This window comes from Salmo trutta, chromosome 26, assembly GCF_901001165.1.
Source record: "Salmo trutta chromosome 26, fSalTru1.1, whole genome shotgun sequence".
Classification (NCBI taxonomy): domain Eukaryota; kingdom Metazoa; phylum Chordata; class Actinopteri; order Salmoniformes; family Salmonidae; genus Salmo; species Salmo trutta.
This window is the reverse complement of record NC_042982.1, coordinates 3336368-3350075: the sequence shown is the minus strand read 5'-3', so window position 1 is coordinate 3350075 and position 13708 is coordinate 3336368. Positions and strand designations below refer to the sequence as shown.

Genomic DNA, 13708 nt, shown 5'->3' with positions numbered 1-13708 from the left:
GCTATGGAAATAGGAGTACAATTTTGTCTTGGTGTCCCCAACTGCAGGGTGTGTAGGCTCAGATAACAATATGGCTGTATGGTGGTCTATGACTATATAGGAAATAAATATGTCATATTCTAGCTACCAGAAAAGTATTGTTCATCATTTAAAAAAAATATTTTTTAACGTCCTCGTGCTGAATAACTAATAAAACAAGTATACCTTTTGCTCCTGGTCCCGAGAGAAAGCCACGTTGAGCTTCGTGATGACACCCGTCTTCTCAGCCTCCTCCAACTCCTCCTGGTACAGATAGTCCTCGTTCTTGTGCCTGCAGCCAAAGTACAAGACCGTCTCCCCCACCTCCTTGCCTACAGGAAAAAGCAGACCAATTGGCTTACTTGTATCCATACAAGACAGTTAAGGTGCTTTATTTTAGTCAATGTCACACAGAACATGACAACTCATAAAGAAAGACTATGCAGCATAACAAAACAATCAGGAAATCGACACATACACAAACGCATCTATGCCTAGCTTCCATTACGGTGTCTACCATGTACCTTGCTCTTTGAGCCACCCTCGCTCCTGGATGAAGCCCATGAAGGGAGCGATGCCGGTCCCAGGACCGACCATGATGACTGGGTTGCTGGCCTTGAAGGGCAGGCGGAACTGAGACTTGCGGATGTACATGGGGACCGTGGACTTGTGGCCGTTGTCCGCAACCAGTTTGTTCTTCAGCCAGGTGGTGGCCACTCCCTTGGTGAGGCGCCCCGTTTTAGTTGTGTACTCCACCAGCACAGCACAGATGTGGATGCTATTGGGGTGGACCTACAAAGAGAAGGCATCATTAACCACTCTTTTTAGAACACACTATTGACCTACAATGGACGCTTAAAGGTCCAATGCAGCTGTTCTCAATTAAAATACAACAAAAATAGCTTCTTAGCAAAGAGCAATATGTCAAACAATTTTTCTAGGACTGTCTGGAAGTGGTTTGAGTGGGGAGGGGAAAACTGAAAATGTGCTGTTATTGGCAGAGAGTTTTGGAATTTATTGGGCTATTAACGAACTTACCGGATGGTGATGTCACTATGGAAGGCCAAAACTCCCTCCCACAAAACAGGCCAAAATTTCAGGCTCTCTTTTCAAACAGCTCTTACACTAAAAGGGAATTATCATAATTTTCCCACTTTCAAAGTATTATTCCAACCTCAGTGTGGAACTATATATATTAAACACAGGATAATACATTTTTGGACTGCAGTGGGCCTTTAATAAAACTTGGACGTTTGACATTATCTGAATATATACTTCCTAGTGGAAGACAGCATCCGCTAAATAACTATTGTAAATGTAACATGAAAAATAGCTGTATTGACATAGGAGGAGCTAGGGTGTGGGGTCATTAGGGGTGATGTACTGGGGTATATTCACTAGAAGTCATACAAAATAAATGCCTGCTTAAGTTTTTTCTGTTGCAAAACGTTTTGCTACAGTGCATGGATACACCCCTGTATATAGGCTCACTTTGGAGGAGGAGGCAATGGAGTAGTAGCGGGCCTGCAGGCGAGGCATGAGCTCACACAAGTGGTCGATGGGAGGCCGCAAGGATGGCAGATCCTCCAGGATGGCCAGGATGTTCCTGTTGTCTTCCAGCACAAAACTCTGGTACAGAGCCTAGTGGAGAACCACAACAACAACACTCAGCTGGGATAACATGGAGTAGATAGAAGTTGCCATTAACCACTGATCTGTAGTCAGGAATCTGAGATACATGAGGGTCAGATATATTTACCATCCTCCTAAATTGGTTAAGGTTGGAGTTAAAATTATCCTAAGATCTATGTTTAGCGGAAACCTTTCACATGGTGTTATAGGCTTATCAAGGTTGGGGTCAATTTCATTTAAATTCAGTCAGGAAGTACATATAAATTCTAATTCCAATTTTTCTCAATGTTTTCTCAAGTTTGCTTCCTGAATTGACATTGAATTGACCCCAACTCTGACTCTTAAGCGTACTTTCCCACTACCAATAACCCAACTTGTGTATGTGGAGGTAATCTTGACTACTTTGATTCAAATAGGAGTAGAGTTAACACGGTGTCAGAGCCACACACCTTGCCCTCGGGAGCAGACGAGGCCATCTTGCGCATGTTCTCCTGGTCCTTGGGGTCGGTGGCGTACTGGGCCAGCTCGTACAGGACGTTGGTGCGAGGCGGATGGATGATGTCCAAGTAGTGGGTCAGAGCCGTACGGTAGGTGGTGGGGCAAGGGAACGGGTGCTTCTTATTGGACTCCTCTGATAAACGGCATCAGATAACATCACATTAACATTGGTTATACATTAAGGACAGTTTCCCAGACACAGATTAAGCCTAATCTTGAACTAAAAAGTAATCTCAATTAAGCTTTTAATTTTTAGTCCAGGACTAGGCTTAATCTGGGTAAGGCAAACCAACCCTAAGACTTAGAGTAATAAGACAGTTGGTGAATACACAAATCCTTCTGCTTCAAAAAAAAAAAAGTAAATACAGTGAGAGTAACATTTCAAAAGATGTCCAAACAGAATGTGTGTGTTTAAGGATCTTCAAAGGACATTGAGAGATATTCGGAGGACTGAGTCATGGTGTTGCGTCAGGTCAGTGCCGTACCATCAAGGTTATTGAGAGAAATAACCATATCAAGGTCCACGCCAAGGATCTGTCCCAGCTTGTTCACGATCGCTGTGTCATTGGTGGGATATACGGCAACGTGGTCTCCCGACTCATATCTACAAAGACAGAATGACAAAGGGTTTTCAAGTAATCTTTCCACTATGTGAAAAGGCATTTCATCCAAGAAGTGTAGCCTATTCCTTTTAAGGAAATACTGTCTGGGAGGTAGAGATAGATTGGTAACTATACAGAGACAAAGTTACGTGTCTCTTGGCTCTCTCTCTTACCTAATCTTGGAGCCTGTAATGTCGACTTCAAGGTGCATGAGATGCCTGTTGCCAGCTTTGTTGAGCTTGCGGTTAACAATGACTGGAGCCAGGAAGGGGTTTTTTGAATCAAAAGGTCTGGGGGAAAAGGATCAATAAAATTTCAAACCAGTGAACTGTGCACATCAGCATGCAGAGACAACATAAGGTAAATCATAGAGGTGAACGTCGATGGATGAAGAAGTGTTGCACTTTAGCATTCCAACAAGGAAATCTCCTTTAGCTCCACTAGGGGGCAGTAATACTCGTTTTGAGTGAGAAATCTATAAAACATCAATTAAACTCTGTAGCAGATATTGTAATGATAAGTGAAGAGGATGGGGTAAAACAACTCACGGTTTCTGGGTCTCAAAGCTCTTCAGACGGCCCAACTCTCCTGTGTACACCTTGTTCATGTTGATGTCATTGTGCTCCTTGAGCTCGTACTGACGAATGCTAATGTAGAGCGAGAGGGCCTACAGTTAATCTGCAAATCACTCCTTCCATACTCTGTGTGTGTGAATTGTGGAGGTACATTTTTCATGTGAAAAAGACAATAAATTGGGCTAAGTACCTGGAGTCCTCTCCTGAAGCCTCCACTCCAAAGTGCTCGCACATGGCTGGCCAGAACTGCTCCCTCCATGTCACAAAGTCCTCCTCCAGGCTGAACAATGAAAAGAAGCAGAAAACACCCTCTTATTTTGATCTCGACATCAGGGGTCTGAAAACATCGGTCACACTTTGATTCGGGAGTGATCCAAGGTTATGTACCAATTATTTCTCCTTCCTCACAAAGTGTGCACTCGTTCACTTCCCTTCACTGATTTGAAAGGAAATTGCTGGTATAAGAAATATGGTGGAAACTAATTCAATGCCTTTAGATTTGTGGGAAGTAGCAAACAAGTGCACTCTTCAGGAGAAAGGAGATATTGGGACGCACCCCTCCAACGCAGCCTCACTCACTTGCCGTCGTCGTCTCCCATGCCCAGGTCGAAGACCCTCTTGGCTCCCAGCTCCTCCAGCCTCTTGTCCACATACGCACCCATGGCATTGTAGTGTTCATATGTCTTGTTACCCAACGCAAACACCTGCAGGGAGAGACATGTCAACATCAGTTCAACATATTCAATATAAAGATAGTATCCTATATACACGATATTTAAACACGCACACAAGACACACAGAGACATGCACACACACTGAACGCAAGCTCCTGCTGCTAGTACATTGTGAAAGTTTATCATCTTTCACTCAGTGTAATTAATGCTGTCTTTCTAGTCTAGGACAGAAAGAAAATGGCAGGGAGTGAAAGGAGCCCAAGTGATCATTCAGAGTGCTCGGCCAGATTAATTTAAGTCAGAAGTTAAATTCTTCACCCCACTGAGGGCAGGACCGTTGGATCGACCCCGACAACGCCCAACCAGCCAGGATGGCACGCATGTCGGCTATGGCTGAAGCCAGAATTCAACCATACACATAAAGCCTATTTTTTTGCATGTTGTCATTACTCATCTCGGTCTCACACTAAAGTTCATCGATGTGAAATACACATTTGAAAGTGAACGCTTGGCAAATGTATGTGAATGGAGCCAATATACGTTTTTCTCGGGCAAACTCTGTCCCTGATTATGAATGACGGGGAGGAGAAAGAGAGCGAGAGAGACAAAGAGATACTCACTGTGTAGTTGACTCCATTCAGTTCCAGGTCACTCTCCTGCAGCCAGTCATAGAAGTCCTGGGCATTGTCCGTGGGGTCTCCCTCTCCGTAAGTGGCCATGCAGAAGATGGCCAGGGAGTTGTCAATCTCAGCCAGACGGGACAGCTCACACTGTGAATTAAAAGATGCCAGAACATTATAGAGATTTGCTATTACACATGCTGTATGCCATTCAGGGCACGAGTAGCTTTTCAATTTTACAGAATAGGTCCTTGGCTCAAGAGACTTATCCTGATCTGTGCTATAAAGCCTGTGTGAAAAGCAAACAAACCATGACTGAAGAGAATCCTGGACCAGTGTGAGCAGCGGGTCCAAGACCCAGGACTAGAGTACCAGGTTATTGTGACGCGGCAACACGAGTTGCATGGTACTTTTTGCCCGTTGTAAACAAGCTAGCTTACTAACGTCAGGTAAAATACAAAAAAAAAAAAATCACACCCTGAAGCGGTTATTATCAGGTCTTGTGAAAATATATTTTTTGTATAATTCTGGAAACTGGAACCAGGGTACCGAATTTCAACGCCCTAAGATTGTTCCTTTGAACCATATAAACCCTGATATAGAAATGTCGTTCGTTACCATGACGTATTCCTCGGGGTCGGCAGCCATACCCTTCATACCGTAGCGCTGGGCGTCTTTGGACAGCCGGTTGGCAAACTCCTCGCCCGTGCCTGTCTGAGAGCCGTAGAATACCACAATGTTCCTACCCTGGAGAGGGAAATAGCAGCAACAGTTGGAATTTTTTACTGACCACATGACCTGGCGGCCAGGAAAAAAACTCCAGGCCATAGTTATAACCAAATCCCAACCCACCCTGCTGCCATTCAACTTTTTGCTGTCTAATAACGAGGTAAAATATTACATTATACAAGTTAGAGCATTATGTTCTGTGATAGAATAAATACACTAGGAATAGCTTCCTAATATTGAGTGGCACCCCCCTTTTGCCCTCAGGACAAACTCAATTCCTCGTAGCATGGACTCTAGGTGTCGAAAGCTTTCCACAGGGATTCTGGCTAATGTTGACAAACCGGTGCGCCTGGCACTTACTACAATACCCCGTTCAAAGGCACCAAAATCTTTTGTCTTGCCCATTCACCCTGTGAATGGCACTAATACATAATCCATGTCTCAATAGAGTACCACAGTATGAGTCATAATACCCATAAAAACAGTGGTCAAACAGGGAAATAGTTATTTAACCATTCATTTTTCTCACTGGAGATATTAGAAACACATAAAATACGGGTTTAGTGAAGGCTTACTCTGGCGTGACGTTTTGATAACCATGTAAATCTCTCTAGGACAAGCTGACTTATCAATATATTCACCTGTATTTACCCCCCCAAAATGAAACGCTAATCAGCTGCAGATGTGGCTATCATAAAAAACTACAAATGCCACGATCTGAACGAGACTGCCGAATCGATTCAATGGCAAGAATCTCTGGGTTAACTATGTTAGCTAAATGTACTGTTTGTATTTATTAAGGATCCCCATTAGCTGCAAAATAAGGCAGTTTATATAATTTCGAAAAAATTACAATACATTCACAGATTTCACAACACTGTGTGCCCTCAGGCCCCTACTCCACCACTACCACCAACAGTTGAAGTCAGAAGTTTACATACACTTAGGTTGGAGTCATTAAAACTCGTTTTTCAACCACTCCACAAATGTCTTGTTAACAAACTATTGTTTTGGCAAGTCGGTTAGGACATCTACTTTGTGCATGACACACATCATTTTTCCAACAATCGTTTACCGACAGATTATTTAACTTATAATTCACTGTATCACAATTCCAGTGGGTCTACATACACTAAATTGACTGTGCAGTTAAACAGCTTGGAAAATTCCAGAAAATGATGTCCTGGCTTTAGAAGCTTCTGATAGGCTAATTGACATCATTTGAGTCAATTGGAGGTGTGTCTGTGGATGTACTTCAAGGCCTACCTTCAAACTCAGTGCCTCCTTGACTGACATCATGGGAAAATCAAAAGAAATCAGCCAAGACCTCCACAAGTCTGGTTCATCCTTGGGAGCAATTTCCAAACGCCTGAAGGTACCACGTTAATCTGTACAAACAATAGTACGCAAGTATAAATACCATGGGACCACGCAGCCGTCATACCGCTCAGGAAGGAGACGCGTTCTGTCCCCTAGAGATGAACGTACTTTGGTGCGAAAGGTGCAAATCAATCAAAGAACAACAGCAAAAGGACCCTGTGAAGATGCTGGAGGAAACAGGTACAAATGTATCTATATCCACAGTAAAACGAGTCCTATATTGACATAACCTGAAAGGCCGCTCAGCAAGGAAGAAGCCACTGCTCCAAAACAACCATAAAAAAAAGCCAGACTATGGTTTGCAACTGCACATGGGGACAAAGATCATACTTTTTGGATTAATGTCCTCTGGTCTGATGAAACAAAAATATAACTTTTTGGCCATAATGACCATCGTTATGTTTGGAGGAAAAAGGGGGAGGCTTGCAAGCCGAAGAACACCATCCCAACCGTGAAGCACGGGGGTGGCAGCATCATGTTGTGGGGGTGTTTTGCTTCAGGAGGGACTGGTGCACTTCACAAAATAGATGGCATCATGAGGCAGGAAAATTATTTGGATATATTGAAGCAACATCTCAAGACATCAGTCAGGAAGTTACAGCTTGGTCGCAAATGGGTCTTCCAAATGGACAATGACCCCAAGCATACTTCCAAAGTTGTGGCAAAATGGCTTAAGGACAACAAAGTCAAGGTGTTGGAGTGGCCATCACAAAGCCCTGACCTCAATCCTATAGAAAATTTGTGGGCAGAACTGAAAAAGCGTGTGTGAGCAAGGAGGCCTACAAACCTGACTCAGTTACACCAGCCCTGTCAGGAGGAATGGGCCAAAATGCACCCAACTTATTCTGGGAAGGTTGTGGAAGACTACCCAAGTTGTTTAAGTTAAACAATTTAAAGGCAATGCTACCAAATACTAATTGGGTGTATGTAAACTTCTGACCCACTGGGAATGTGATGAAAGAAATAAAAGCTGAAATAAATCATTCCCTCTACTATTATTCTGACATTTCACATTCTTAAAATAAAGTAATGATCCTAACTGACCCAAGACAGGGATTTTTATTAGGATTAAATGTCAGGAATTGTGAAAAACTGAGTTTAAATCTATTTGTCTAAGGTGTATGGAAACTTCGGACTTCAACTGTATCTACAGTACAAAACCCATGTGTACGTGTGTGTATAATGCATATGTTATCGTGTGTGTGTGTGTATGCATGTGTCTGTGCCTATGTTTGTGTTGCTTCACAGTCCCCACTCTTCCATAAGGTGAATTTTTAAAATCAGGGTTTTTGGGGGTTTTTTTTACTGCTTGCGTCAGTTACTTGATGTGGAATCGAGTTCCATGTAGTCATGGCTCTATGTAGTACTGTGAACCTCCCATAGTCTGTTCTGGACTTGGGGACTGTGAAGAGACCTCTTGTGGCATGTCTTATGGGGTATGCATGGGTATCTGAGCTGTGCGCCAGTAGTTCAAACTAGGTTTGCAAATTTTGGGAAATATTCAGAGGTGTTAACTTTCCGTGGAAATTAACAGGAATATATGGGAATTAACAGAAATATATGCAAATTAGTATTAATACCATTTAAATGTAGATGTTTTTGCATTGGATATATTTACCATATATGGAGACAGAAACATAAACCTTTTACCTTATCATAAGTAGACATAATTGCAAATGATTAAATCCTTCCAATATAAATTAAAAAAAAAACAATTTAGTTACGAATTGAACTTTAATTAAATGAGTTGACTCTTCACATGGGATGATTTCACTGAACAACAAAAGAAAGGGAATATTGAATGATCCCCAATGATCCATCGCATCTCCCAAAAACGTTTTCAACATACATCTGTAAACTGGTAGTCTAGAAACTAAAGCTTGGTTGTCTTCCTCTCAGGCTTTCATGTCCTCTCCCTGGACCTCTTCAATGTTCACCTCTTGAACATCAAACTCTGAGGCCTCATCTTCACTGTCACTTTCCAACCTTGAGGATGGCTCATTGTCAGGCTCAAAAAGCAAGAAATTTGCCAGAATGGCCACCAATTTTTCAACCCTTGTATTGGTCAGCCTGTTGCGTGCTTTGGTGTGTGTGTACCATTTGCGCTCTGAGGCGGCTGATGATGTTGGGATTTGGAGGATGGAGGAGGCAACAGTGGAAAGAGCCTCAGATCCACAAAGTCCCTTCCACCAGGTGGCTGATGAGATATGTTGGCACGACTGCCATATTGCATCTCCATCACAAAGCCCTTGCTTGGAAGTATGCTTTGCCAGACTGCCAAGAACCTTGCCCTCATCCAGGCCAAGGTGGCGAGACACGGTAGTGATGACACCATCGGCCTTGTTGATCTCTGCACCAGACAGTAAGTATGCTCTTGCCAGCATACTTGGGGTCCAACATGTACTCTGCGGTGTGTATGGGCTTCAGGCAGAAGTCTTCATGCTTTTTGATGTATTTCAGAACCGCAGTTTCCTCTGCTTGGAGCAACAGTGGGCAGGGCAGTACGGATTTCTTCTCTTACATCTGCAAGCAGAGTCTGAACATCAGACAGGATGGCATTGTCTCCCTCAATCCAAGCAATGGCTACTGCTATAGGTTTCAGTAGTTTCAGGCCGCTTACTACTCTCCCAAAATACATCATTAAGAAGGATCCTCTTGATGGGGATGTACGTATCGGCAGATTGTGATATGGCCATTTCTTGGAAAGACTCCTTCCCCTCCAGGAGACTGTCAAACATGATGACAACACCACACCAATGGGTGTTGCTGGGCAGCTTCAATGTGGTGCCCTTATTCTTCTCACTTTGCTTGGTGAGGTAGATCGCTGCAATAACTTGATGACCCTTCACATAATTAACCATTTCCATGGCTCTCTTGTAGAGTGTATCCATTATTTTCAGTGCCATGATGTCCTTGAGGAGCAGATGCAATGCATGAGCAGCACTGCCAATGGGTGTGATGTGAGGGTAGGACTCCTCCACTTTAGACCAAGCAGCCTTCATGTTCACAGAATTGTCTGTCACCAGTGCAAATACCTTCTGTGGTCCAAGGTCATTGATGACTGCCTTCAGCTCATCTGCAATGTAGAGACCAGTGTGTCTGCTGTCCCTTGTGTCTGTGCTCTTGTAGAATCCTGGCTTAGGGGTGGAGATGATGTAGTTAATTATTCCTTGCCCACCTACATTCGACCACCCATCAGAGATGATTGCAATACAGTCTGTTTCCTCTATGATTTGCTTGACCTTCACTTGAACTCTGCATCCAGTGAATGAGTAGATAAAGCATGTCTGGTTGGAGGGGTGTATGCTGGGTGAAGAACATTCAGAAATCTCTTCCAATACACATTGCCTGTGAGCATCAGAGGTGAACAAGTTGCACACACAGCTCGAGCAAGACATTCATCAGATCTCTGACTACGTTCCTCCATCGAGTAAAAAAAAACTTCTGATTCCAGTAGGACCATGAGCTGTTGCTATCAATAAGGTGTCTGATTCATCATTTTCACCTTGAATAGAAGAAGAGGGACTTTTGTCAGAGGTTGCTTGTTGTGAGCACTGAGGGAACTTTATGCACTTGGCCAGATGATCCTGCATCTTTGTTGCATTCTTCACATATGATTTGGCACAGTATTGTCAAATGTACACAGCTTTTCCTTCTACATTAGCTGCAGTGAAATGTCTCCACACATCAGATAGTGCCCATAGCATTTTCGGGGCCATGTACCGTCAAATCTTGGGTGAGAACATCCTTCCCTCAGCCAGGGCATTGAAAATGGGTTGTGGATGGGTATTCCAGCATGACAGTGACCCAAAACACATGGCCAAGGCAACAAAGAAGTGGCTCAAGAAGAAGCACATTAAGGTCCTGGAGTGGCCTAGCCAGTCTCCAGATCTTAATCCCATAGAAAATCTGTGGAGGGAGCTGAAGGTTCGAGTTGCCAAACGTCAGCCTCGAAACCTTAACCTCTCTAGGGCAGGTGGCACCAAATCGTCCCACTTACGTAACAGCCAGTTGAATCCTGTGGCGCGATATTCAAATACCTTAGAAATGCTATTACTTCAATTTCTCAAACATATGACTATTTTACAGCATTTTAAAGACAAGACTCTCGTTAATCTAACCACACTGTCCGATTTCAAAAAGGCTTTACAACGAAAGCAAAACATTAGATTATGTCAGCAGAGTACCCAGCCAGAAATAATCAGACACCCATTTTTCAAGCTAGCATATAATGTCACAAAAACCCAGAAGACAGCTAAATGCAGCACTAACCTTTGATGATCTTCATCAGATGACACACCTAGGACATTATGTTATACAATACATGCATGTTTTGTTCAATCAAGTTCATATTTATATCAAAAACCAGCTTTTTACATTAGCATGTGATGTTCAGAACTAGTATTCCCCCCGCAAACATCCGGTGAATTTACTAAATTACTCACGATAAACGTTCATAGATCATAAAAAGGTTAGTGCTGCATTTAGCTGTGGTTTGGGTTTTTGTGACATTATATGCTAGCTTGAAAAATGGGTGTCTGATTATTTCTGGCTGGGTACTCTGCTGACATAATCTAATGTTTTGCTTTCGTTGTAAAGCCTTTTTGAAATCGGACAGTGTGGTTAGATTAACGAGAGTCTTGTCTTTAAATAGCTGTAAAATAGTCATATGTTTGAGAAATTGAAGTAATAGCATTTCAAACGTTTTAAAAATCGCGCCACAGGATTCAACTGGCTGTTACGTAGGTGGGACGAATTCGTCCCGCCGGTCCCATAGAGGTTAAAATCAATTTTTATGCGAATTTTCTCGTTAAAAAGCGATAATATTCCGACCGGGAGTCGGTGTATCCGTTCAAAGACGATAGAATAAAAACATGGGGTCGTCTCGTGCACGAGTCCCTTTGTCCGCTGATAGACCACTTAGCGCTCGTGTGTTTCAGCCAGGGCTTGGAATTACGTCATTCAGCTTTTTGCCGCCTTCTGAGAGCCGTAGGAAGTGTCACGTAACAGCAGAGATCCCCTGTATTGGATAGAGATAATCAAGGAGGGCAAAAAATGGTCAGAGAGGGCGCTTCCTGTTTGGAATCTTCTCAGGTTTTGGCCTGCCAAATGAGTTCTGTTATACTCACAGATACCATTCAAACAGTTTTAGAAACTTTGGAGTGTTTTCTATCCAAAGCTAATAATTATATGCATATTCTAGTTTCTGGGCAGAAGTAATAATCAGATTAAATCGGGTACGTTTTTTGTCCGGCCGTGAAAATACTGCCCCCTATCCATAACAGGTTAATGACTTGGAGAAGATCTGCAAAGAGGAGCGGGACAAAATCCCTCCTGAGATGTGTGCAAACCTGGTGGCCAACTACAAGAAACGTCTGACCTCTGTGATTGCCAACAAGGGTTTTTGCCACCAAGTACTAAGTCATGTTTTGCAGAGGGGTCAAACACTTATTTCCCTCATTAATCATTTTATAACATTTTTGACATGCACTTTTCTGGATATTTTTGTTGTTATTCTGTCTCTCACTGTTCAAATAAACCTACCATTAAAATTATAGACTGATCCTTTCTTCATCAGTGGGCAAACGTACAAAATCAGCAGGGGATACTTTACCCCCCCACTGTAGATAGATGGGCTGTTTACAGATGGGCTATGTACAGGTGCAGTGATCTGTGACCTGCTCTGACAGCTGGTGCTTAAAGCTAGTGAGGGAGATATGAGTCTCCAGCTTCAAAGATTTTTGCAGTTCGTTCCAGTCATTGGCAGCAGAGAACTGGAAGAAAAGACGACCAAAGGAGGAATTGGCTTTGGGGGTGACCAGTGAGATATACCTGCTGGAGCGCGTGCTATGAGTGGGTGCTGCTATGGTGACCAGTGAGCTGAGATAAGGCGGGGCTTTACCTAGCAGAGACTTGTAGATAGTCGTCGCCAAATCCACTGGCTACAGGTTATGAAGCGAGGGCCAACCAACGATAGCGTACAGGTCTCAGTGGTGGGTAGTATATGGGGCGTTGGTGACAAAATGGATGGCACTGTGATAGACTGCCTCCAGTATGTTGAGTAGAGTGTTGGAGGCTATTTTATAGATGACATCACCGAAGTCGAGGATCGGTAAGATGGTCAGTTTTACGAGGGTATGTTTGGCAGCATGAGTGAAGGATGCTTTGTTGCGATATAGGAAGCCGATTCTAGATTTAATTTTGGATTGGAGATGCTTAATGTGAGTCTGGAAGGAGAGTTTACAGTCTAACCAGACACCTAGGTATTTGTAGTTGTCCACGTATTCTAAGTCAGAGCCATCCAGAGTAGTGATGCTGGACGGGCGAGCAGGTGCGGGCAGTGATCGATTGAATAGCATGCATTTAGTTTTACTTGCGTTTAAGAGCAGTTGGAGGCCACGGAAGGAGTGTTGTATGGCATTGAAGCTCGTCTGGAGGTTAGTTAACACAGTGTCCAAAGAGTGGCCAGAAGTATACAGAATGATGTCGTCTGCGTAGAGGTGGATCAGAGAATCACCAGCAGCAAGAGCAACATCATTGATGTATACGGAGAAGAGAGTCGGCCCGAGAATTGAACCCTGTGGCACCCCCATAGAGACTGCCAGAGGTCCGGACAACAGGCCCTCCGATTTGACACACTGAACTCTGTCTGAGAAGTAGTTGGTAAACCAGGCGAGGCAATTATTTGAGAAACCAAGGCTGTCGAGTCTGCCAATAAGAATGTGGTGATTGACAGAGTCGAAAGCCTTGGCCAGGTCGATGAGTACGGCTGCACAGTAATGTCTCTTATCGATGGTGGTTATGATGTCGTTTAGGACCTTGAGCGTGGCTGAGGTGCACCCATGACCAGCTCGGAAACCAGATTGCATAGCAGAAAAGGTACGGTGGGATTCGAAATGGTCGGTAATCTGTTTGTTAACTTGGCTTTCGAAGACCTTAGAAAGACAGAGTAGGATAGATATAGGTCGGTAGCAGTTTGG

The 13708-nt window shown here is 43.4% G+C and overlaps 1 protein-coding gene across 2 annotated transcripts in view; it reads right to left on the bottom strand.

Annotated features, from left to right (window-relative positions):
• LOC115162906 (NADPH--cytochrome P450 reductase-like) overlaps positions 1-13708 on the bottom strand; it is a 40823-nt gene that overhangs the window by 1319 nt on the left and 25796 nt on the right. For both annotated transcript variants that reach the window (XM_029714414.1, XM_029714413.1), the window contains 11 exons: positions 5238-5366; positions 4620-4769; positions 3905-4029; positions 3516-3605; positions 3299-3397; positions 2924-3040; positions 2634-2752; positions 2100-2281; positions 1510-1659; positions 543-810; positions 205-350 (listed from right to left, as the gene is read on the bottom strand). In XM_029714414.1, the coding sequence (XP_029570274.1) occupies positions 205-350; positions 543-810; positions 1510-1659; positions 2100-2281; positions 2634-2752; positions 2924-3040; positions 3299-3397; positions 3516-3605; positions 3905-4029; positions 4620-4769; positions 5238-5366 (1575 nt within the window). The remainder of the gene's footprint in view (positions 1-204; positions 351-542; positions 811-1509; positions 1660-2099; positions 2282-2633; positions 2753-2923; positions 3041-3298; positions 3398-3515; positions 3606-3904; positions 4030-4619; positions 4770-5237; positions 5367-13708) is intronic.